General features: G+C 41.1%; 1 protein-coding gene across 3 annotated transcripts in view; it reads left to right on the forward strand.

The window, feature by feature from the left end:
• F13A1 (coagulation factor XIII A chain) overlaps positions 1-25702 on the forward strand; it is a 63058-nt gene extending 37356 nt beyond the window's left edge. For all 3 annotated transcript variants that reach the window (XM_086740247.1, XM_086740248.1, XM_010119869.2), the window contains 8 exons: positions 2599-2737; positions 9153-9256; positions 10057-10145; positions 11133-11286; positions 11838-12125; positions 16199-16359; positions 19355-19491; positions 23468-25702. In XM_086740247.1, coding sequence (XP_086596373.1) covers positions 2599-2737; positions 9153-9256; positions 10057-10145; positions 11133-11286; positions 11838-12125; positions 16199-16359; positions 19355-19491; positions 23468-23612 — 1217 coding nt within the window. In that variant the 3' untranslated portion in view covers positions 23613-25702. The remainder of the gene's footprint in view (positions 1-2598; positions 2738-9152; positions 9257-10056; positions 10146-11132; positions 11287-11837; positions 12126-16198; positions 16360-19354; positions 19492-23467) is intronic.
• Positions 25703-25933: the final 231 nt, after the last annotated feature.

Raw genomic sequence — 25933 nt, forward strand, 5'->3', positions numbered from 1 at the left:
AAGTCTAAGTTTTGGTACTCATATTTAAGATGTGAAAAGGAAATTACAGAAAAAATCTCTGTGAAACCTTTCCCTTTTTCATCATACTGTTGCAAGTTGCTGTCTCAATAGCATTATACTTCTCTTTACATTATACTTATATCAAAAATGAAGGATATTAATCACCCATCTTCTGCAGCAGACATGGAAATTGAATAATTAATGACAAGTTACAGGACTAGTTTTTCACCCTCAGGCATCTCTTCATTTTCACTTTATTTTTTCCTGTTCTGTACATGTATGTATATAATTTTCCTCCAATCTGGATAATTGAATTTCATAACTCATTTTGGTCACCTGAGGTAGTTCAAAAGCTATTCAAAACAGTAGGGTTCTCAGAAATGAAGCTGTCTCCTGACTACCTAGTAGTCTGCTGGCACACACTTCTTAACAGCTGTAGTGGGGCATGCAGTTTGAGGTTTCGCTTCTTCTCTCTCATATATCTGGAGAGGGTTCTGTTTTCATTTGGGGACGTGTTGGCAGGGGCTCTGTTCTTCGACACATGAAATGGTTCATTTTTTTCCTGGTGCAGTGGGATAGTGAGCAATCACCCACATCCAAAGAACCTGAGAGACATTTTTTTATATATATATAAAATACTTTCTTTACTGCCTGAGGTTGCATGGTCTGTACTTGCTGCTCCTCAGCCTCTGCACAATGCAGTGTGTTTGAATAAGGCTCTTGCAAATGTTTCCTATGGATGCAATTCCTCACCAATGGCTTCTACGGGTCACTTTGTCTTCTCTGCCCATTGCCTCATCTGGATTTCTCTACATCACAGACACACACATCAGTTCTCCCACCTTACCCCAACACTGGCCCCAAATCACTGCTACGTGGTATTTTGCCTGCAGGCCACTGTGAAACTGAGGCAACACAGCAGAGGCTTGGAGCCTGCTGTGTTAAATGGAGAGGCATATTTATCTGGGGCAAAATGAACCTTAGTTTGCTGACTAAGTTAGTCAAGTCACTTTGTTCTGCTGTAAGGGCTGCTGAAGTATAAATTTTATTGAGTGTTATGAAATGAAACTATTGTCCAGTGGCTGATCTGATACATAGCCACTGACACGTCCAGCTGCTGACCACCACATAGAGAGGACAGCAAAGATCCGAACAGTCATGTGCAAATAAAAGCATTGTTTTGAGCTGATACTGAGTCTTTCTCAACTGCCAATATTTAATCATTTTGTCCAGTCCAGCTTTCCAAGGTTACTGTTTTGTACACTCTGGATAGTCATCCGTTAAAAATGCTAAAACATTCTGAAAAATGGTCATTAATCTTGAAATTGTCAGACAAATTATTTTCAATGAGCCCTGATGGGTCATGTGCTGGAAGCCTGGGAAGGCGCTTGAATTAAGTTTAATCAATAGGTACATATGGTATTGGATGCATCCAGGTAATTTGTCATCCAGGAACTTGAAATGAATGTGCAGCATTACACTTTATTGGGAGTCACAGTAGTGACACTAATGAATATACAAACCCCAGTAGAAGCAGCAAACATTGCAGCATCGGAAGTATTTTTAACTAGGATTTTCAACAAAAATGTTTTCTCTTTCCAAAAAAACCTCTCTGTTTTCTGTAGAACTGTATTGGCTCCTAAATTGGAAAACAGGAACTTTTTTTGGCCGAGAGACAAAATATTTCATCTGCAGAAGCTGAGATGATGTGCCACCCTGTGGCCCCACTACCCGCTTGGGGCCATGCTCCACGCCTGTTTGTCAGCCAGGGTACACCACAAACACAGAAGCCTAATGATACACTACTGCACTTCAGACATAGCCATAGCTTTTCCACATATCCCAGACTTACCGCTTGTCAGATGGGGAGAAGAGTCATCCATGCTACATTGTGATGGTCTGAGATTTAGGGGTAGGGGCTTTTCCTTTGGATCTACCTTTTAAGGTCCTTTATGGGAAGGGACTATTGACTCTAAAATAGTATTACTTAACAATCAATAAAAATTATGTAATGCATTTCATTCAGACTCTCTAGCTCTGATATTTCACTTGCAAATAATGCAGCTTTCCCCTTGTTAGCAATAATTTTCTGCTTTATTCTTTGCCTTCTCCAGATCCCTTCTGACAGCAAATATCAAACGGGAAAACTCCAAATCAACTAAAAGGAGACATTTTTTATTAATTTTCTTTTTAACACAGTCTCATGATTCTCCTGGTTTAGTAATACTAGGAGACCTAATATATTTTGCATTTCTTGGAAGCTCAAACTTGTTTTTCTTTATACCACATTTGGTCATGCAGTGGACCCATTGCACCTAGGTTTGCCCTGAAAAGCTACAATGTGGTCACTATGCAAGACTTTTTTAAAACTGTTGGTAATCAGCTGCTTAGGTTATAACCATTGCATTACATTTCTTCAATGGTCATAATTTTGGGACCAAATAAAATATTTGATATATCCTATATAATTTTGGGCTTGATTTGGCTGAGTTTTCCCATTTTATTCTAGTTATTAATAGTTTCTCTCTACTCATCCTGTCATCCATGAGCATAGTCTTCGTATTTGTCCTTCTCATCACACTTCTCTCTTTGCCACAGTTCTGAGGTGCTTGGGGATACCTGCGAGACTCGTTACCAACTATTCTTCTGCCCATGATAACAACGCCAATTTACAGTTGGACTTCTTTCTGGATGATGAAGGGAAACTGGACACCAAAATTACAAAAGACTCTGTCTGGTGAGTTCTCCTGGCAAATACCTTTAATGTGTCAACTACATTAAAAAACATGATAGCAATGTCTGTGCTTTATTTATTTCTCTATGCGTTAAAGACCACTGCTAGCTTATATAAACAGAATTAATGGACTGTTAGTAGGCTGACTAATATGAAGTGCTTGTCATGTAAAGAGACAAAACCTAGGTGATCTATGAGATCACTACTAATGTTACCATTTGATATAGTGAACACTTAAGCACACTGGAGGAGAGCTGGGATGGATTTGTGCTCTGTAGGGCCAGGCCGTTTCTCAAAATGGAAAGGGGTAGGATGGGCACTTCCATCAGTCTGGAGCGAGGCTGAAATGGATACCTCAATATCTATGGAAAAACACCCTTCTTGTTCTGATTCTTCCTGGTTCCTGTGTTTGTAGGATGGTTTTAAATTGTAGTCACTGTCACAAACAGGTACTTTCCAAAATAAATCCGGTTCAGATCAAAAAGAAACAAGCCAAGGTATCATATAAGTTACTGAAATTTTGTCACCAGATTTATAAAAGAAAACCTCCTAGGAGTAAGAAATGGAGTCTATGTATTCTTTTGGAGAAGATAGTCCTTTAACTTCCTTCTCAAACTCTTACTGTCTCTTGTCTGACAGGAGAAGTGTAGTATATATGATTATATGCTCTGTTCAAGTAGAAATTATGTGTGGGTTATTGGGTCTCAAGCCTCTCCTCCTCAGAGTGAAGCAGTGAATGTGACCTCTTATATATATTCCTATATTCAGGAGATACTTGTCCTATTCAGTGCTAATATATGTGATTTGTGTCAATGACATCTTCAACTCATCAGCATAGCTGCTCATCAGCATGTTTCATTAACAACTCAATCTCTGTAAGTCTTTATATCAACACTGTAATAAACCCATTCTGTGGTGGAGGAAATGACTGAACCTGTTGCTGTAACCTCTTTTATGCGATTTCCATGATCTGTAACCAAGAGGGAAACTAACTAAGGAAAACTGTTAGGTTAATTTACATCTGAAGCTTGTATCACAGCATCACAGATTAGTTAAGACTGGAAGGGACCCCTGGAAGTCATCCAACCTCCTGGTCAAAGCAGGGTCAGCTAAAGCAGGTTGCTCAGGGCTGTATCCAGTTGAGTTGTTAATTATCTCCAAGTATGGACACTCTCTGGCCAACCTGTACCAGTGCTCAACCATTCTCACAATAAAAAGGTGTTTCCTGATATTTAGATAGAATTCCTCATGTTTTGGTTTGTGCCTATTGCTTCTTGTCCTGTTGTTGGGGGCCACTGAAAAATGTCTGGCTCTGTCTTCTTCCCCCCAACTTCCTCATCAGGTATTTATACTCCTGGGTAAGATCCTATTGAGCCTTCCCATGTCCAGGCTGAACAGTTCCAGCTTTCTCAGCCTCATTTCATGTACAGCCTCTGGTGTATCAGCCATTTCTTCCAGTTTTCTATATCTGCAAACTTGCTGAAGGTGTAGTAGGTCTCATCACCCAGATCATTAACAAAGATGTTAAACAGTATTGGATGCAGTATCAACCCCTTGGGTACACAACTAGTGACCAGGCTCCAGCTGGAGTTCATGCCACTGATCACAACCCTCTGATCCCAGTAGTTCAGCTAGGATCCTAGGACTGTCCACTTATCTAGTCTATACTTCAATGGTTTGTCTATGAGGATGTTCTGGGAGATGGTGCTAAAGTGAAAAAAAAACCAACAACCCAACGCACTGGTCTCGCCTTGCCCACTCAGTCATTCATTTCATCAGAAAAGGCTATCAGGATGGTCAGGCATGGCTAGCCCCTTGTAAAGCCATGCTGACTACTGCTAGTCACCTTGTCCTTAATATGTTTGGAAATGTTTTATGGAAGAATTTGCTCTATAAGCTCCCAGAGGTCAAGGTGAAGCTGACAAGTCTGTAGTTCCCTGGGTAATCCTTCTTCTTTTTCTTGAACAATGGAATGATATTTGCTTTATTCCAGTCTTAGGAACCTCCCTCAGTCACCGTGACCTTTCAAAGATAAATGAGAGTGGCCTTACAATGACGTCGGCCAACTCCCTCAGCACTTGTAGGTCCATTCCATCAGATCCATTGGACTTCAGTGTGTCCAGTTTGTCTAAATATTCTCTAACTTGTTCCTCCTCTGCTGATGGTAAATTTTAATTACTTCAAACTTCCACACTGGCTTAAGGGGCCTCTGATTCCTGAGGGCAAATCTTAGCAGTAAAAAACAAGGCAAAGAAGACATTGAGTACTTTGTCCTTTTCTTAGTCCTTTGTCACCAGGTCCTCTGCCCCATTCAGCAGCAGATCTACTTTTCCATAGTCTGCTTTTTGATACTTTTGTAATTGCTTTTCTTATCGCCTTTCATGTCCCTTGACATGCTCCATTCAATCCAGGGTTTGGCTTTCCTAAACCTATCCTTGCATAGTCAAACAATGTGTCTGTATTCCTCCTGGACACCTCTCCTGTGCACTTTTTTTTTATTGTTTGACTTTAGTTGGACCACCTTGTTTACCATGCAGTCCTTGTGCCACTTTTCATTGGTTTCCTGCACATAGGGATGGACCATTCTTAAGCTTGGAAGAGGTCATCCTTGAAAAACAACAAGCTCTCCTGGACCCATCTTGTATCCAGAACTGCCTCCTGTGAGATTCTTCCAAGGAGGACCTTAAAGAGGCCAAAGCCTACTTTCCCAAAGTCCAGGGCTGTGGTCTTGCTATTTGCCTTGTTCCTTCCTGTCAGGATTTTTGTGGGTTCCCAGTTTGCTAAGCTAAATCTGGTCTATGTGACAGCAGGACCTCAGTACATCTCATGGGGCTGGTCCTTCTAGGCTTACAAAGCTGTAAAGAAACAGTTACTCTGCTGAAATCTCCTCTATCTATAAATTATGTGAAACAAGACCTAATGACTGGCCACATAACTGCTCAGTGCATATACATCCAGTAATGGGTCATTGCCACACTTCAGACTTTTCAATGTCTCATCTCTTCTTCTCCTTCCCTTCTCCTAACTTGATCCATTAAATAACTCTCACGCACTTTTGACATTTCATTTTACTTTCCTGCCTCTCCACTTCCCAGCTATTTCCCAAGACTTTTTAATTCAGTTCTGTTTTTTTCCATTCCTTTTGGGCAGAGCCAAAATCATCCTTGCCCCACTGAAATCCATACGCAACTTCACACCAGCATCTCATCTTCCAATCCTACATTTGCTTTTCTTTGGCTTGATTACTTTTTGAACTGCCTTGTTCATCCTTTTATCCTCCTGGTGCATTTGTTAGTACATGGTGCACATAACCCTTTGGGCATGACTTAATATATTACACACCTCTTTTCATTTATCCTCTGTGTCCTTTCTCTTCATTACTCTGTAACACTCTATGGCAGCCCACATGCCGACTTTAAATGGCTTGTGTTTTAACCTTGATTTTGTTTTTAATGTCTCTTTTATTTCTTTTCTTTTTTTTTTTTTGAGAGGACAAGCTCAAAGTATTTATAATGATTTTTTAAATGTGTTCCTCACTTTTATTTATAATCTCCTGAAAACTGGAAGTAAAGCTCTTTTTCTTTATTAATATATCATTTCTATTGCCTTGTAATGCTGGAGCTGATCTGTCTTCTGGTTTTAAATACCCTCAGATTTCAGGAATACTTGGAGACCGGATTTTTAGTCCAATCAATCGCTGAGTGTGGGGCTCCCTTTGAATGTTATCTGACATTTATTTATTTTTATTAAAGATCATCTTCTCCCTCAGGATAGGAAACAACAACAACAACAACAACATCAAAACACATATACAAAATTACACAGACTTTGCAAAAAGTTATTTTTAGAAGGCTGACCAGATTTGGGCCCATCAGTACTGCCTCTGTCCCCTTACTTTGTTCTCCTTGTCTTTCTTAATGATGATGTAAAGACACTTAAAAATTATTTCTCTTGGATGGGAATCAAGACTCACTCCTGCTGCAAGGTCCAAGCAGCCCGACATCAGTACCTCAAGAGAAACTTTCTCAAAATCACCCGACCCTATGGGGATTCCTCCATGTCCAGGCATGTGGAGAAAGCCCTTCTGAGACCTCTGCTCTCCCATTCACTTCCAGCTCACTGTTCTCTAATTTCTCACTGATGTTAGTGCCTCTCTCAACCCCAATGCTTGAGCTTATTAGCTAATGAAAGGGCAGCAGCTGTTTCCAGCATGTGCCTGTCTCATAAGCAATACAAAGTACCCTGCTTAAATTGTCTTCCAGGCACAAAACCCACCTGGTCATCTTTTATTAATTTCCCCATCACTTTGTTTAGTCTATTCGTAATTATCTCTGTAAATATTTAATGGTCACTACATTGATTGGTATAGCCATTCTTGTTTTCTTTAATGTCTCAGGCTTGCTGTAGAATACATGAGCTACAGAATCAGTTTAACAAATTATGGCTGTGGAGCCAGCTCCTCAGCTGTGCTCACTTCTACCAGAGAGAAGTTTCTGCTACGTTTTGGAGAGGCAAATGTTCCCCTCATCCTCCTCCCCTTAGTGTTCATGTGCTTTACAAGAATGTACATTTACAAGAATGTCTTTCTGTCCATTCACATTCAGTATCCGTAAGTGCATTTGTTATTTGCATGGCAGCAGACCTAAAAAAATTGCCATCTTGTTGCACTCAACACTACACTAATAGAAACCGGTAAGAAGGGTCCTATCCCCTAGGATGAATATAGAAAAAAAAAAACATAGAAAAAGCTGCATTACCTAATTATAAGATTGAAGCAGAAATGCCATGTTCACACTGTTATCCCCCTCCTTGGTTTTATCATCCTTCCCTCCTGCCTGCTCTTCAGGTTCTTCTTTCGCAGAACACAAAGCCAATGACACATCTGAGTTTGATTCAAAGTGAACCAGTGAAGGCTTCAGGGCAGGGATTGTCTCTTTCACATGTTGGCATAACAGTTTTCAAAAACCCACCTACCACAAAGTGCATGCCCATTCTCTGGTAGCCCTCAGCAAAGCTCTGTGAGCATGATTCAGCATTGACTACTCTCAGCAGCATCAAAAATTCTCCGAGTGTGCATCATTTTCCTTGAATAATTCTTTTTTCTGTAGTGCTGCTTCATTAACTCTCCTAACTGACAAGTTTTACCCTGATCCAAGCTTTCATTTCCACTTTGAAATGTCTTGTTAGACAAGCCTCAGATCCTTCTGATTCTGCTCTATGGCTGGCTTTCACCTATTATTAATGAAATGGTCAGAGTTTAACAATCCTCATTTTGGTTGCTAATATAATTGCGTGTACTAGGGGCTGTATCAGCAGCTACACAGATGTAATTTTATTGATATCTGCTGTAGGATATGTATAATTTGCAAGAAAAATTGCCCCTTTCTCTACTCCTTCCTTCTTTTATTTTTTTTGCAGTAATGAAATTCAATCACTCTACTAGCTTTACTGCGAGACCCTCTTCCTAGATTGTCTTTTTTTCTTGCTTGTGCTCTCTCTTGAGCATCAGTAGGATTGCTGGAAGTTACCAGAGCTGTCTGGTTTTTTTTCTGCTCATCTTTGAAACACTCTGGGAAGACTGTGATGGTTCTGTAGTGGTTTGTTTTTTTTCTTTTCCTGAGCATCCAGCCAAGCGAGAGCATTTTAAACCTGAGTGCCTAGTTGAACCACTCTCAGAAATTCACCTTCCAGCATACTGTCCTGGGCCCTAAAGGCAAGACTCAGCCCACAGTGGTTGTAGGTGGGTTTTATGGAAAGCTGTATTTTCCAGGAGATCTGACCTCCCTAATTGGCATGACAGACTGGGAAGATCTTAAAAGAAATCCACAATGAGGATAGTCTTACAAAGTATATGCAGAGTCTTCTCAACCAAGATGGCAACTAGCTAAGCATGTTTGTTTTGAGCCATTAAATGAAGCTACACACTGTACTTTACAGAGTTGATCCCAAAATCTCTTTAGAAGATGCATCAAAGCTTCAGTCTTAATAGTTATAAAGCAGACCATGCTTCAATGGCTTGAAGAACATTCAAAGCTCGCTTTAGCAGGCAGACTGAAGTAGAGGTGTCTGGCTGGAAAGGGACTGTAGTTTGTGTAGCTCTTCGTACACCTCAACAATCTCTAAGCACTGGAAAGTTTTCTCAGAGACATTTGCATTCAAAACACAGCAGAAAAATAAAAAATCTTCTTCAACTTGCAGTCAAGAAACTACAATAAAGAATTGTGTCCTTCAGGTTTTAATAGGTAGGTACCAAACTTTTAGACCTAAAAATCTATTCTCTAAGAAGAGCAGATCTTTTTATGCCTAAATTGGCAAATGTTGTTATTGAAGCAATGGCAGGACATAAATACACAGGTTTGTTTTGGTCTGTGTGCTTCTTTCCATGAATTTAATATTCTGGTCTCATCTCTTATCTAAGGAACTATCATTGCTGGAATGAAGCGTGGATGACCAGACCTGATCTTCCTGTTGGCTTTGGAGGATGGCAGGTTGTTGATGGGACACCCCAAGAAACCAGTGATGGTAATATTGCTTGAAGTCCTCCTTAGCTCTCTTTCCAGCGCTTGGGTTCTTTGTGGCAAATGATGAGCTGATGATAGTTGAGCCAGTGCCACCACATGAGTGGTGTCAACTTCTTGCACTAGATAACTACACTCACCTGTGGGCAGGGCCTTGTCCTGGTTTGTTTTGAGCTCTAAATAAATCTGTCCTCAGTATAACACTGCTCATGATGCACATGCACAAAATCCTGCATGGGAAGGGCCCTGCTTGGTACAAATGAGATGGAGTCTTCTAGTCAAAAGATGGCTTCTAAAATTTTAGAGAACCTATACAGGAGCCTGATCAAATTAATTCTCCTTCATTACGCGTAAGCCAGTTTCTGCAGCCCTTACTAAACTTCCTGAGCAGGCAGTAGGCAGGAAATGAAAATTGAAAAGTCACTGCTATTTCTTCCCAGTCCTTAGTTTTCCAGTTAGCAAATTTGCAGTGAGATCTTTCTCAGCCTGTGGTATGACTGAGCCATCCCAAAATTATCTGCTTTAAGCAAAACCAGCTTTAACTGCATTTCAAGCACTGGATGCTTACAGTGGACTTCACAGTGCCATTAAGGTACCGAACCTTAGGTTGTTTCAGACTTGAATCTGTGTTGTTTAGAGGGTTGGCAACAGAAATTAATCTTTTCACCTCTTGGTCAGGAGTTTCCGTAAACTATTAAAAGGGTTCACTGAACCCCAAGAATTCTTTTTCTTTGAGAAAATACAACATCTTGACATGTTTTTTAATCATTTTAATATCTCACTTTATCTCTGTTCTCACCACAGGTATGTACAGGTGTGGCCCAGCCTCAGTTCAAGCCATTAAGCATGGTCATGTTTGCTTCCCATTTGATGCTCCTTTTGTCTATGCCGAGGTACATACCTGAAAATTTTTAGTGCCTTGAGTGATATCAGTGGTTAAATAAAATCTGTCTCATAGATGAGACAGAAGGTAGAGCTCCATTGCAATTTATGGACTAAGAAGTTACTTCATGTACACTCTGTGTCAAAGAAAAATCTCAACTATATTTTGACATGCAGGCCATTAGATGTGGTATGGCTCTAATGAATGACAGAAATTTCTCTAATCTCTGCTCACCAATGTACAAAGCAGAAAGAGCTGCTCTGGCTCCAATGAAACTTCAGGCTGTGGTCATTTATCCTTCCCAGATTCCAGCTATGTTGGCAAACGAGTCACTAGCTCTAGCTGCTCATCTTCATCCTTTGATAGCTATTACCTTCTTCTCAGGCATGCCAGCGAAACCACTTATGTTAAGGCTCCCTTGCTTATTTCAGTCAAAATGGATGCAGTGATTTTAAAGAGGTGTTTGCTCACTGTATTCATTTTGGCTGCAGTGGGTCAAGGAGAGCTCACGTGGGTGGTTTGACTGGCAGATCTGAGAGTGAAATATCTCCATGAGGAGTGAGAGGGCCTGGTTTTGAGTTTTAACCTCTTGCACCACCGGAGCTGCTGTTCCCAGAATTGCAGCAGCTGTAGAGCAAGCCTCTCTCTAATTCAATTGTATCTAGATTAGGACAGAAGAGAATAAAGATGTTTTATCTGTAAAGCATTCCCCTCTCTACGATCTAAAGCTTTTTGGTGCAAGGAATATATAATCATGCTCCCCAAGTCCAAATGGTATCTCTATAGCCTACTGAAGTTTACACTGTCTGTTGTTCTGGAGCTGCAAATAGTAAAATTAATCTAGTCATTGTTGTAGCATATGACTCATTTTAAACATGTGACGTCAATGTCATTTGGACTTCAAGTCAATGTGTCACTCTTTTGAGGGGAGATAGGCTGGCTTCCCTTCCTCTCTCTACTTCCATATGTCTCAATCTATTTTTATTTAATTTTATAGGTGAATAGTGATATTGTTTACTCACGAAGGGAGAAAAATGGAACTCAAGTGATAGAAAAAATTGATACAACCCATATTGGGCAGTTGATTGTGACCAAAGAAGTTGGAGGTGATGGAATGATGGAGATTACTGAGGAGTACAAGTTCCAAGAAGGTAACCTGAAATGGGGTGAGACCATAGTGACTCCGTCAGATCTTGGATGGTGGATTTACAGACCTCTGGCACTGAAGGAGCTGCATGAAAAGCTGCCAAGGTGCCCTCTGTAACTCCATCCCAGAAAGACTGCAGATGCCTTGATAGCAGCACAGACTGCTACTCAGAAATGCTTTGGACTGAATAAGCTGTAGTGAAAACAAAGAGTAGTTATGGAGTAACCCAAAACATTCAAAACAATTCAAGGATTTCTGTGCAGCTACTTAGACATTTCTTACTCAGGCCAGATGTTTGTACAGAGTAAATCATTGTAGCTCCATTAACATCAATTAAGCTAAGTCAAGTTATCTGATACAGCTTGAATCTTTAAGATCAGCACACTTGGAAGTTGTGACGTTCTCGTAATGTTAACTTTAACATGGGGAAGTTCACGGTCATCATCCATTCATTTCAACTACCACAAACTATGGAAGATGCACCCTTGTGACTGGTGAGTGGGTTAACGCAGTACTCCTGTTTCTCTTCTAAATTTGACTTTCATTCTTTTCTAGGCTCAGCAGAAGAGAGACTGGCTCTTGAGACTGCTGTGATGTACGGCGTTAAAAAGCAAACTACCCAAGATACCAGGTATCAGCCACAGATGGATGTTGACATGGACTTCCAAATGCAAAAAGCAGTCCTTGGCAGTGACTTTAAAGTCACTATAACTTTCAAGAACAGAAGTCACAACTACTACACTGCTACTGTGTACCTCTCAGGCAACATCGTTTTTTATACAGGAGTCACAAAAATGGAATTCAAGAAACACACTTTCAGTGTGCAACTGAAACCCTCTTCATGTAAGACTTGCATAGTTGTTTTCAAACCTGCTAGCTTTTTTTCTCTGTGTCATTAACTGTCACCAATGTCTGTACCCATAGGTAGAGCCAATTCTAGTAGCTAGGGGTAGAAAATTCTGTTGAGTATCAGGAGGCTCCAGTCCCACCTCTGGCCCTGCTACCTGTGTCATTTAGAACTGAGGTTGTTTTCTTCAGACTGTTGCTCCCTGCATAATGCTCCCTTACACCAAGCTGCATGTCTGGGAACTGTTCACTTTTCTTATTTAGTAAAAAAAAAAAAAAAAAAAAAAAAAAAGCAAAGGAGTGCTTTAAATGAAACTGCAAGGTACTGTTTTTTGTACCTTTAGTCTCCTAGCAGTATCTCAGCAAGTAAAGGAAAAATTCTGGTTCCCCAGAGTGTCATTTACAGGGATGAAAAGGTGAATATCTTGTCTTACCTGAAAGAGCTGACAAGCTCTGAGTGGGTCCAAGTGCATACCTGGCTTTGGAGGGATGGATGGTTCAGGATTTTATATTTACAGCAATGTAAAAAGTTGATCTGTAACTATAATATGGCACTATAGAGCCAGGGGCATTTGTCAGCTGGGCAGGCTGCAGTTATCTTTACAGATGCAACACTTGCTTTTCCTAGTGCCCTCTGGACTGTGGTGGGGAGATCCTGCCTCCCTCTTCTCATGAGATAAGAAGTTCCTGGCAGCTTCGCTCACATGTCTGAGTACAGGATTTTTCACTGCTCAAAGTAGGGAAGAGGGAAGTTTTCCTTTTTTATTTTGGACATAACCAATTTATTTCCTGTCAGCCATGGCAGCCCCATTCAGAAAATAGTCAGCAAGTGTTGAGGACCTCTTGTACTCCAAAGCTTTACGGAGCACGCTGGTTGTAGATCTCTGGCTTCTCCAGCAAGAAGTGACTGCCAATCAGTTGTTCTTCTGACAGGCCTGTGCTCTTGGGTCAGTGCCTCCAACTCAGCAAAAATGATGAGAACGTGCTCTGATGGAGGCTAAGGGAGAGGATCCTCTACTCCAGTTCCCTACTGAGAAAGTCGGGAGCAATTAATTTGCCTTCTTAACACTGCTACTGGCAAAAAGCAAGCTCTGCTGAGTGCAGCAGGAGTGGCAGGACTTTGGGAGGCCAGAGGATGTGCCTCCTGATCTGGGTCTTCTCCTGATCACAGCAACCTTGGCTGACGTCTGAGCTTTCTCGTCTGTCTTGTCTATTTCATCCCAGCTCAGGAGATACTGTAAGCCTTCTCTCCTCAGAGAGGATGGATTTTGTCTCAGTGAGAAGCTTCTGTGGAATCATGGTTCCTGCCATGCCATGAAAAAAAATCCTCCACTTCGAGTGTCATCTAAAACTGCATGTTTTGATTTGGAGCTCATTAATCTCCATAAAATAGGAGTCCACTTACAGGGATCTACAGGTGAAGGTTAATAAAAATCCTGTCTCTAGTCCATAACAAAGCCCTGATAGCTGCTTGCTGGTTCTTTCTAACTCCTTGACTCATTTGCAAGGGGTCTGGAAACTGTCTGACTCTGGGTTGCATTGGGTTGTTCCAACACAGCCTATCAAAACACAGTATGGGATTTTATATTGGCTTGCATCAGTGTCCTGATCCAAAATAATGCAAAACTTTTTTGAGACTTGGCTAGGTACAGTAAAAAATCAATTTCAAGTGATCAGTCTAAATTCTGTGCCACTTCTTTGACAGGGGAAAATTCAGTCTTACATCTGCTTTTGCATCAAAGGTATTATTACCTAAAACATAGCTTCTGCAGTGCTTTGAGGCTCATCTATCTCCTCTGTGCAAGAAATGAAATGAATAGATCATCTTTAAGCAACACTGATCCTCATAATTCATGTTTTCTAAGTTAAGTAAATGGTTTGTAAAAGCTGTGCTGGAAACTCTGAACTGACCAACGGTGAGTGAATACAGACCAGAGAGAGGCAACAAAGAGAGAACAGAATATGATTTTTTTGTGTGTGTGTGTGTACCAAAAATACATCCCCATGACTGCCTGTGGCCAAGGAGGCATGTTTCAAGGTATTACCACCTTTCAGTGTTGAAATCAGCTTATAGCTGAGCTACAGTCATCAACTTGTGGTGCACTTTGTCCCCACAACAGGACAAAAAACCCCTCACCAGTTATGCCATCTCTGAAGGTGACACATAAAACTTGAACATAAAGTCTTTCATCTTTGCCTTGGAATGGAGTACCTGTGCAATCCGGAGTGGTGTCTGAGCAGATGGGCAGCACGAAAGGAGGCAGCATGATAATTTGCAACAGTGTGAGAATACTCTGTCAGGGATGTGATGGTAGGATACCTTTCGAGGCACTCAGGTAGAATCTGTAGGCTTTGTCCATGGCAAGAAGTGTATGTGTGTGTATATATATATATATATATCTGGTAACAATAAATTATTATATGATAAAGATGTGTCAAAGGCATTCTTCCAGCTTATGCTACTGAAAGAATGAAGCAAACTAAGTTTTCAAACAGGAAGCAAATGCATGGTTTTCAGAATAATGATTAAAGGACTTGAGTGGGTTGAAAACATCTTTGAGGATTTGAATAGCTTAAACCTTCCACTGCCTTCAAAGGTGCTCTTGTATCTACTCAGTTATATTTAGTTTTCTCTGGTTTTTTTGAAAGGCTGTAAGGCAGCTTGATGCTGTGTCTCCCTTGGCTTTCCCAAGTGTGGTAAGTGGTACTGGCAACTTGCCAGCACAGCCAGTGCTAAGGAAATGGAAGTCTATTATTCTTTTTCTCCCTGTAGTGATTAAATTTAAACAGAAAAGTTCATCTTTCCTTCCACTGTAAAGTAAATTTCTCTTAGATTGTAACTAATCTATTTATTTATTTATTTGTTTGTTTACTTTACTTTACACTGATGAGAAATACCTTGCCTGATTTATAATTTACAGATGGAGCATTATGGGAAATTATTTTACACGAGATACAGAGTGAGAGGGAGGGAGGGGGAGCACATCAAGTAAATTTAAGGCTGGCCTGGTAAATCCAGGTCAGGTGGTCACCAAGGGAATAGCTTTGAAACCAAATCAAAGAATGGGTTTTGATGTGTGCAGATCAAAAAAGCAAAAACAAGTGATGTCATTTATCCAAGTTCAGTTATCCCAGTGTGTATGGCGTATATCGCAAATACAATACAAATAATGGATAACAGTAATAATCATAGTTAAGAGATGGGAGATCTTGATATGTTTATTAGGGTTATAATGAATATTTGTAGAGGAAAGAGCTCCAGATCTATATATTCTTCCTGGCCACTTAGTTAGCAGGTCTGCTTCTCTGCATCACATTCTCACACCATTGTCAGCCTGGGAATTGCAGTTCAATATGGTTAAAATTAATGATTCTCTGCATCTCAACCATCTAGCCTAGGGGGACTTGTTCCTTCCAATAATTATTGTCAGGGAGCACGTGAAAGCTCTCTGGAAGGCATGCTGGCAACAGGAGGACCTTCTTGCTAAATTTTGCCCGCAAGTCCAGTGTAGGACAAAGGATGATATCCAGATATGTCTTGGAGGGCAAGTGGTCTCCCAGGTAGCCTACATAGGATCACAACCCCCAGTGGCTGCTAGGGTGTCATCCCTGCTGGCATCCCTCTGACAGGAAGAGAGGCAGAGAAAGGACAGGAATAAAGTGAAAAAGTAGACATTTACAGGGGTGATACTCAAAAGCTGTTTTGGACCTTCATGCCTAGTAGCTATTTATTGCCAGTATTGCTTCTCACTTATTTTGTGGTAGTGCTTAGAAACCTTCAACAGTAACCTGGGCCCATGGTGATAGGCACTGGGCAGAGCCTATGCACAAACCCAGCCCTTGCCCTACGGAGCTCACAGCCTAAAGGGAAAGAGGGCAAGATAAGATGGGGAATGGTTAGGCAAAGAAATGAAGTCAAATTTTGGGAAAAAAAAATCAAAATAACTCTTTGGTGGTAGGACGCCTTTTCTTCCAAAGCACTCATGTGACTGACACTGGCCCTGAGGGGAGGAACAATTAGCCATTAGATTGCTTCAGATGCCTTTTTTCTTTTCTGTTTCTCCTCTCAGCCAGTGCTTTCGATGTTGTGATCAAATCGAGTGAGTACATGAGTGACCTGTTGGATCAAGCCTCCTTTCATTTCTTTGTGACGGCACGGATCAACGAAACAGGGAAGATTTTGGCCACACAGAAGGTGATGGTTCTGGAAATTCCTGCCCTGCGGATCAAGGTAGCTCAGGGCTGGGGTGGAGGGGAACGACCACCATGCTCCGTGTGGGCTGTTCTCTACAAGGCTGCCACATTGACCTCTGGGTTGAGGGAGTGTATGTGTGTATGGACACATTGGACATTCAGTCTAACATGGACCTTATAAAGCAGTGGCTGGATGAGTGTACAAGCATGTATAGATATGTTGTGTATTGTACTGAGTATCCCTACATTAAGGTCTGAGGCTGGCAGCATCAGCGGTAGTAAACAGCTGAAGTGATCTTAGTGGAGGAAGGTGGGGAAAAAATCTGAGAAAGCTGGAGAAACTCAAAAGGTAGGAGAGATTACTCAAGTCTTTACTTCAGAAGTCTGTTATATTTAGAGCAACATAGCACAGAGGCCTCTTGCTGAAGAATGAAGGGCACTGCTGTTGAGGTGAATTTGCTTGGAAAGCTCCTGCAGGTGTTGTGGAAAGTTTCTCCAATCTTGGACGGACAGCATCCATTTGGGACAATGCTTTCAGGATTTCAGTGCTTTGCTGCCACTCTGTGAATGTACTGAGTGGAGTTCCCTGGAGTTCAAGCATTTCTACCAACGGTGGCATAGTGCCTACAAAAATATAGAAGTGTGATGTTTGTGATAGGACAAGGATCCTCTGTTGTGCAACAAAGGCAGGGCTGAGATTTAGAGTTCTCAATTCATAACTGGGCATCAAAATAAATTCCCTTATTTTCAAAAGTGCTGAGCCTTCATCTGCTTTGAATGATGTAATTTGTATCTGCTTTTTTTCCTAATACTAAAAAAAAAAAAAATTGGAACATCAGTTTAGGAAGCTTTATATAAACGTGAATGCAGTTCCCTAGAATTAAGGACCTTGAAAGAAATCTAAGCTCATAGACCTTTTTTCTGTATATTTATTTGAACCAATGTTCAGGTTTACATATAATAATTTATGCAGTAACCTCAGCCTTCTGCAGAAAAAGTTTTTTTAAAAAACATAGGTCAAAACTACAGTGAAGTTTGCAAAAAAAATCTACTCCATTTCATGGTTTGCAGATATGTCACAATGATCTGGTCAGATTATTGGTATTTTCAAACAAAAGTTTTTTGGTTTACTGAGCATTCTGAGAGGAGGTAAACAAGACAGATAAACTCTACTTCAAATATCTATCTTCAATAATCAAATTTTAAAAGTAGAGAGTTCTTTCAATTCAATACTTAAACAGAACATCTTATACAGCATCCCAAATTTCAGCTTAAAAATAGTTTATCCTCCCTGCTTTTATGAAGAAAGGATGTTTAGTATATAGGATAGGTTGCTTGTCCAATAACCATGTTGTCTAGTAAAACTGTGTTTGTCTCTTCTCTGCATCTTTGTGATGTGTAAAAATACAATGAAATTTTAATAGCTGGATTTTTCTAAGTGTGTGTATACATGTGTATACCTATGTATTTATATGGGAAACGTTGCTTTATTGGTTTTTTAAGAAATCTGAGGAAGCTTATTTCCCTAGTTTTCATATCAGATTTCTTCACTGAATGTGACTGGCAGATTGGAGTTCCTAATGTGAGAGTAAGAGAGAAGAATGGAAAACATATTTCCCCTCATGTCTCCGGGTATACCTTTGACCTTCCTCTGTTGGTCTAAGGAGATTGTCAGAATTAATAGTTGAGAAATTATACCATATTCTAATTTAGCTTGAGACCAGGTTACAAAAATAAGCTCAGCAAGTACATGTCGTGGTCTCAGTTGCGTGTGTGGGAGTTCAGGATGATTTTGAATCCTCCCATGTAATAGTGGACTTAAATGGGCAATTGAAATAAGGAGGACATTGGGTTAGGACTTCTGAAAATGCCACTGATGTCTGTTTGCAAATTCAGGCAGCTAAATGCTGTTGAGAGCTTATATGTGAGTATCACATCCTTTACGCCAGTCAATATATCCATATTTGGTGCAGAGTGATCCCTTAGACCAGTCTTTCCAACTTTTTGTGACTGTCATACCCCTTAAAAATTGCAGTAGGGCTGCAGACCCCAGTAGTACACTTTGAATGTATTGACAAGATACCTGTTTTTCTTAGTTACCTTTCTCAAGGCCCTTTAAGGTAGTCCATGGACCAGCTGAGATCTGCCAGTCATAAGTTGAAAACCCTTGCTTGAGTCTTTTATATTCTGTGAGAAATGTCATGTTTCTAGGAGAGAAAAAAACAAATATCCTCATGCATGAAGTCATTGCTTAAAAGCACTTTGTTTTTGGAAGTGTTTTGCAGACAGCTGTACTGCTGGCACTGATCTGAAGGGACAGACAGATCCCTTCAGGAGTGTACTATAATACATGTGGAAGTCAATGTGATTGCTGTTCATTAGTCTGGCAGTTTAATGTTTTACAGTGCAAAATGTGTTGCTTTTTTGCTATGTAAGGGTTTTGGAGGACAACTGGCTCTCAAGTCTACGTAGAGCACATATGCAGGGTTAGAAACCCTTCAGACCACAAGAGCCAGTTGCAAGGCAGGGGGAAGATGGGCACCACACTTGTGGGAGGTGCAAGCAACATGACCTGGCATTTCTAATTTACGGTAATAAGACCTGCCCTTCTCTTCTGGAGCTTATGTCCCAAGCGGGCCTTGCACTTCAGTGCTGGTGAGGAGCCTGGGGAGGGGAGCAGAATCTGGGAGAGAGGCACCTCTCATCTGGACTCACCCTCACTTGGACATTCAGCTCCAGGAGTGTGCATGCAGATTTCTGGTTTTATTCTATGGAAATGAGGGCCTGCCTCTTGACCTGCCGTGTGGCTTGAGGGAAAATTGCAATGGACAGAAAAATCTCCAGGAGTACCTATGGGCCCATCAACAATTTTCTTCTGACTAGGATTTCTCTGCCTCATGCTATTTTGCTGTGTGGCCCATTCCCCCTACTCTCCTTCCTTGCACGTACTGTGTATTTAACCCTACAGATTTTGCCGTGGGGAATTTTATTATTATCAGCTTGTGGTGCATTGTCCTTTCCTTGTCTTGCAGACCAAAGGTGAGATGGTAGCTGATAAAGAAATGTCTGTGATCGTGGAATTCACCAATCCTCTGAAACAAACCCTGGAGAACGTCACGCTCCGCCTTGAGGGACCTGGTGTGCTGAGAACAATGAAAAAGGAGTTCAGGTAGGGAGGAAAGCAAAACTAGCTGGGAGTTTGTCCCCTGCTTGCTCACAAGAGACACTTAACTAATGCCATGCTGAGTAATTCAATTCAGACACTCTCTCTTTACTTTAAAATTCAGTACACAGGGGAGCTGTAGGTCTCAATAGTCAGAAAAAGTCAGGCTGTCCAGAGAGACTGTGCAGAGAGACTGTGAGAGCATTTCATACATTCAGTACCAGTGTTGGAGGAAGAGGTAGTGTTGTAGGTAGTTGCTAATGCAGCCTGAGTTTACTTTTTCACTGTATTATATTATTTTTAGCACTTGACAATAGCACCTACAAGCTGCTATCACAGAAAGACAGATTTATCCTACACATGAAGTGTTTACTGCCTCTCTCTCAGTATGTGCAAATCAAGTCCTGTGCTGTGTTTCAAAAAGGGCTTTTCTCCACTTGTGTTAATCATGATTATACAAGGCATTCAGGTACCTCAGATGATCTTTGCAAGTTTGCGCCAAGACACAAAACCTGTATCAGATGCAGCAGAGCCTGTTGGGATGGCTGCAGCAGGTGTGCGAGCACACAGCTCCTCCCAGTAACACCACTGCAGAGGGCTGCTCTGGCACAGAGGTGTGTTCCCAACACAGGGTGCTCCCAAGCCTGAGGAAAAGGAAAGTCCTTCAGCTACCTTCACTATACTCAGAGCTGCACCTCACGCTGACGTAGCAGTACCCGTACGTTACACAAATTGTTTCCTAAACCCTCTTTTAGTTCTGTCTTATAAGCTCAGCATTAGCCAGTTCCAGGATATATAACTGAGATCCTTGGAAAAAATTTGCAGCCATTGCTTAGTCTTGGGCAGCCAAAGCAATGTTATCTATCATTACCTGAGCTGATGGTCCCCAGGTGTGTGCGAAAGGAGTTTGAAAAATTTCCTGTGCTTCAGCAGCTTCATAAATTGTCAGCACTATCTGCAGCCAGGATGGGAGGTCTGAGCCTGATTGCACCTGGGCCGGGGATAAAAAGATCAAAACCAGTCTCCAGAGTGGAGCTGGATAGAAAAATGACTGTGAAAGGGCATCATACTGTGCTTGCTTTGTGCACGTGGTATGTCACAGACGCTGCTGAACATGACTCAGCACGGTCCACACGAGTTACACAAGCTGCAGCAATAGACCTCGTTGCCGCCCAGCCGTGCCAGCCTCCCCTGTTGTTCTCCATCTTTCTCGATCCAAAAGCTGCCGTGGGCTGTTCTCACTTTAAGGATGCAGAAGTTGTTAGGTGCATCAAAGGCACAGGAGTTGAGGAGAAAAATGACTCATGGAACAGACGTCATTTTCCTTCAAGTCACCATGTTTTCCCCTTTTCATAGTGCCCTTGGCATCATTTAAAATGGAAATGGATCAACTTAGTCATTTTAAGATTTAATGTCTCTGAGATGAAAGAAGGCTGCAGGTTATTCACATAGAGGACAGAGCAGGGGGCAGTTGTAGTTTATTTAAATAATAATCGCATTTGCCTTCTTGCATTCAGAGTGATAAATGGCTCTGATGTGATGATGGCTCAGCATATTACGCAGAACCATTCATCACTGAATTCTCTCCCAGGAAAATCAGATTAGGGTGGCTCTACTGCATTTGCAAAGAGAGTTAAACCTATCCTAGGCTTTCCCCACCCATCCACTGCTTCCCTGTCCATTGAGGACTGTCACATATGCGATGTGCCTTTTGCAATATTCTGGGGGATGAGACTTTTGACCTCCCAGTACTTTTAAGCTAGCTTTTCTGTATCACATGGGTGACTCCACAAAACAGGCGAGTGTGATCCAGCTGATACAACATTTTTCTGGGAATGAAGTAGCTTGGGAACTTCAGTCTTAACCATTCACAAGTGCTGTATATAGAGTAATATTTAGCTATTAGGCTGAGAGAGATGAGGAGCATGACTTATGGAAAAGCTTTTGGCAGCTGCAGTTCCTACATGGAGCATAGTCTTCACATGACAAAAGAGAATTAACCAGGCTATGATGGATATTGTTAAAAGGATTTTAGCCAAGCATGCATTCACACTAGCAGGTAAGTCACTTTAGGTGTTTCTACATGTCCAAGCTTAGCTAGTATTAGCATTTGTAGAGAGAAGCAAGTTGTCATAGAATTAGGACAGTAGAGAAACAGGAAAAGGTTGGTTTGGTTTCCTAGCACAGCTGTGGTCTTCCTGCGTATGCATATATAGATAAATACATATATATATATATATATATAAAAATACATACATGTGTGCGCAGAGATGCTAGCACTATAAATCAGGGATGGTAGTGCTACCCTCTCTCACTGGGGCACTGTGAAGATGTGGTCTGGAAACATTAATCTTTAGAGAATCTGTCCCCCAAGTGCTCAAGAAAGTAGACCGAAACTTGCTGCCCAGCCATCTTGTAGAATATCTTCTTCACTTTCCATACAAATCATCCCTTGCAGATCATTCTCATAAACTCTAAATTTAAAAAGGTATTTAACCTTGTGCAGCAATTGAAGTCATTGCTTTAGCAAGGTGCCATTTTAGTGGGCATTTGGTGGAGCAGGCAAGCCAGCTGAGGGAAATAGAGTATGTCTCACTAAGAACAAAGATAAAAATAGGGAAGACGCTTGCTGGAAGCAGCCTGCAGATGTTCACAAAAAAAAAATATGACCATCTTCTGTTTTTTCTTTTCTAAAACTGGGTACATGCCTCAGAGTACCTAAGACTGTATATGCAAAATACAATGCAGTGCCATGTGGAGATACCTAAGCTAACATCTAAGGAGCTGGAATACCTCTCATTTTAGCAGGGGCAGACTTACACTGAAACAAATATCCAGGTGGGAGGATTGCAGGCTAGCTCATTTAGAGCTAATTAAAGTTTCTTGTCTTGTGGCAACTTGTGCTAAGCCTGGACCGTCATTTCTGTCCTGACTCTGGCACAGGACATGGCATCTGAGCCAAATCCTACCAGATGAGAATTTGAAACTGTAACTAAAGTTTACGCTTACTTTACTCTCACTTTGTTCAGTTGTTTGCAGAATACCATGGCCATGTGAGATGAGAACACTGGCTAAATTCATAATCTTCTCACTTAATGCTGAAAAAAAAAAAGAACATTCATTTTTATAAATAGCTCCCCACTACGTTACCTTATCCATTGGTTTTTTTTTTGAGCAGCTGTATCGTGACATCCCCCAAACATAATCAATCCATCAATATCAGCCTTCAAAACCTGCACACAGAATGTAGCAAAAGCGCTGACAAAACACAGAAACCCAATACTTGAGGCTCTCCATGCATCTTAATTGTAGCAAAATTGAAAATCAAGAGCGGCAGAGAATACAGTTACTTTATAAGTTATCAAGAGTCATACATAATGTAAAAGAGTATCTGCTAACAGCAGGAGTCCCAAGAACACTTTGACTTATTTGTATGGATGTGAAGAAGTCATCTGAAGTGGCCAGCAAAGACATCTGCTGATGTTACAACTGTGGCAGGGTGGTACAGGGTAGTAGCTGGCCAGGGACTCAACATCTTACCAGAACTTCTTCTGGTTTGCATGGAAATGCCCTGGAAACTTCGTAACAAGGACTTATTTAACCTTTTAGGGTATCACCAACAGGCTATAGACTATAATAAACAGGTAAAATGGAATTACAAAGTAGAAAAATATGTATGTTATCAATAAAGAAGATAATTCTGAAAGTAATTATGAGAGAAAGTGACAGGAGGCAGAGAAAAACAGATTCATTTTGGAAATTCAAAATTAGCCTGGAGGAAAGGCTAGAAAAAGCTTTGACAGAGTCAGTTCTGTGACGAACAGAAGATTAAGGGAATAATTTATAGGACACTTATGAGACCGAGTGAAACAAAAAATTTCAGACGTGTTATAATATCCACCTTCAGTTTCTCCAGTTGTGGGTCAGTTTGAGAGCATTGGCTAACTGATCAAAATATTGTTATTTTTCTTCTTCCCTGCAGGCAAATCCCAGCAAACTCCACCTTGATCTGGGAATTAAAATGCATCCCAAAACGACCAGGGTTACGAAAGCTGATTGCAAGCCTGAATTGCAATGCTTTGAGGCATGTGTATGGTGAGCTGAATATCCAGATTCAGAAACCATGAACAAATGTGCTGCCTTCATCTCTCGTGTAGCTATATTTCAAAATATCACATTAGAAGGAAAAAAAAAAAAAGAGGTAGAAATCTACTTATTGTTAATTTGGTCATCCTTGTGCTGAACAAAATATAATAAAGAAAAGTAATTGGTAACACTGGGGAGAACTTGAAAAAGCACCTAGATAATGAATGTTTTAAAATTAGATACACGTAATTAAAGGCAATCCTAGGCCATATTATTCCTATAGTTCACTTGTATTTATGGTCTTTTGCATTAGTACTGCAAGGGAATCCGGAAAGCTCCATTCACCAAAGTAGTCTGAACTTTAGTTTTAATTAAGGCCTGATATTTCACTGAAAAAGAGCAAAAAAGAACCTAGTGTTATAAATTCTTAGACTGAATTACACAACCTTATGGTAGATCATTCAGGCTGCAATAAAAACAGATATTTCTAGCTAAAAGGACTACTTTATCTTACAATATTATAATTTTCCAGTTCATGGAGAGCTCACTTTCCTGGAAGCCTCTCTCAGGATATGTTACCTCCAGAATTTTCCCAGCTCTTTGTTTCTTCTTGCTGCTTCCCTGTGGTTTCTGTTTTACTCTTCCACGTCTGCAGACACCCACACATCCTTTATTTCATGCTCTCATCCCTCCCCATACGCTGTTGATACACTGTTCCTCTCCTCTCATGAAAATTCAGTCTTTCATGCGCCTGCTCAGAGTTCCTCACACCAAACTTGCATTTCCTGGTCACATTTCTTTTGTATGGTGTGGTCTCTCTTCATCCTTTTTTTGCCTTTTCTCTCTCCTGAACCTAGCCTGTAGTCCCATTTCCCATATATATGTGTGTGTGTCGGTGGGGTTCCCTGCCCCAGAGCAGTCCAGGCTCTGCCACGGTAAACAAGGTAAAGGAGGAAGGAGTGGAGGGGGCAGCATGAGGGTCTTCTCCTGCCAGTCTCACAAGCCTAGCAAATATTCTGCACTGGAGCCACCACATGGGGATGAGTCTAGACTAAACCATGCTGGAAAGTTTCCTGGGAATCACAGTTACTGCAGAATGAAGTCATGTCACATGAGCAGCCCCAGGAAGACACAGGGGCAGAAACTCAGACACAAAAGGAACAAAGATGTATCCTTAGAGTCAGAAACTCCACAAGCTGAGTCTGCTTGTGGAGTATATTCCTCTGTGGGGTGCAATGGAGCCTCCTAAGGCATCGCTCCTCCCCTGATGACTTTCGGGCCCACAGGCTGCTCTGAATCTGTGGTTTCCGTTAGTCTTCCATGTGGGGTATTGCTCCACCTTAAGCCATGTACACCAGTGTGCTAGGGCAGCAGGAGGGTATGAGTGTGTTCGCTTCTCATCTCCCCTGAGATCCTTCTCAGGATCTTTTTCCACAAGGCAATGATGCACGTGCCCCAGGTTGCAGCAGCTCCTCTTCACTAACCACAGTGTGTAAGAGCATGCCCCGTACTAACAGCACAGGTGAGCTAACGTCTTCCAAAGAAGTTAAAAGGAGCCTCATGCTCATAAAATATTGGGACTTTATCGTGCTATGTATGGACGTGTCACTTTGTGGTCTCATCAGTGAGAAAGCAAGGGAGATTACTTGCCTTCTGCTCCTCTTCTTGCCACACATTGCCTCCTGCAAAACCTGTGACCAGCTTTTAAAAATAAGCAAGTCCTGGGAGGGGAGAAATGCAGGCTGCTATTTTGCTGAAGAATGTGAAACAAAGCAAAGATTCACACCACCTCACATGCTCAGTGAGTACCCCTGGATCCAGGAACACCAGACTTCTGGGGGCTTTCACTTCAGGCATGGATAGACACTCATTTTGTACAAGCTTATGTGACCACATTAGAAACTCCGCATTGTCAGTCTCCTAAATAAGTCCTCTGGGGTACAAGGGACTGAGCAGTGTGTCGTAAATGCAAGATGACAATCTCTGTTAAGTAATTAAGGAGTCCTACCAGAGTCTATATCATCTAATAAAATTATCCATTTTTGGCTCTTGCATATAAACTTGCTTTCCATTACAGACTTTTTGTAACCACAATGTAATAAGAATTATAAATAAAGCACGTCTGATTGCACTTGTGTCCTGTGTCTGTATTTTGATCAATCACTTCTACATAGCAGCACTGTAGACACCACTTGCTGCATCTTCATTGTAAAAGTTAAAAAAATTGCTACTGAGCCATGCTAATAAAGGTGCATTTTTTAGGTGCTAAAGAGAAAGCCCTATCTTTATTTAAACAAACAAACAAACAAAATAATTACAGTCTCAGTTTAACTATTTGTCTTTGTTTTTCTTTCTATTTTAA

The sequence above is a fragment of the Chlamydotis macqueenii genome, chromosome 2, assembly GCF_036417535.1.
Source record: "Chlamydotis macqueenii isolate bChlMac1 chromosome 2, bChlMac1.mat, whole genome shotgun sequence".
Taxonomy (NCBI): Eukaryota; Metazoa; Chordata; class Aves; order Otidiformes; family Otididae; genus Chlamydotis; species Chlamydotis macqueenii.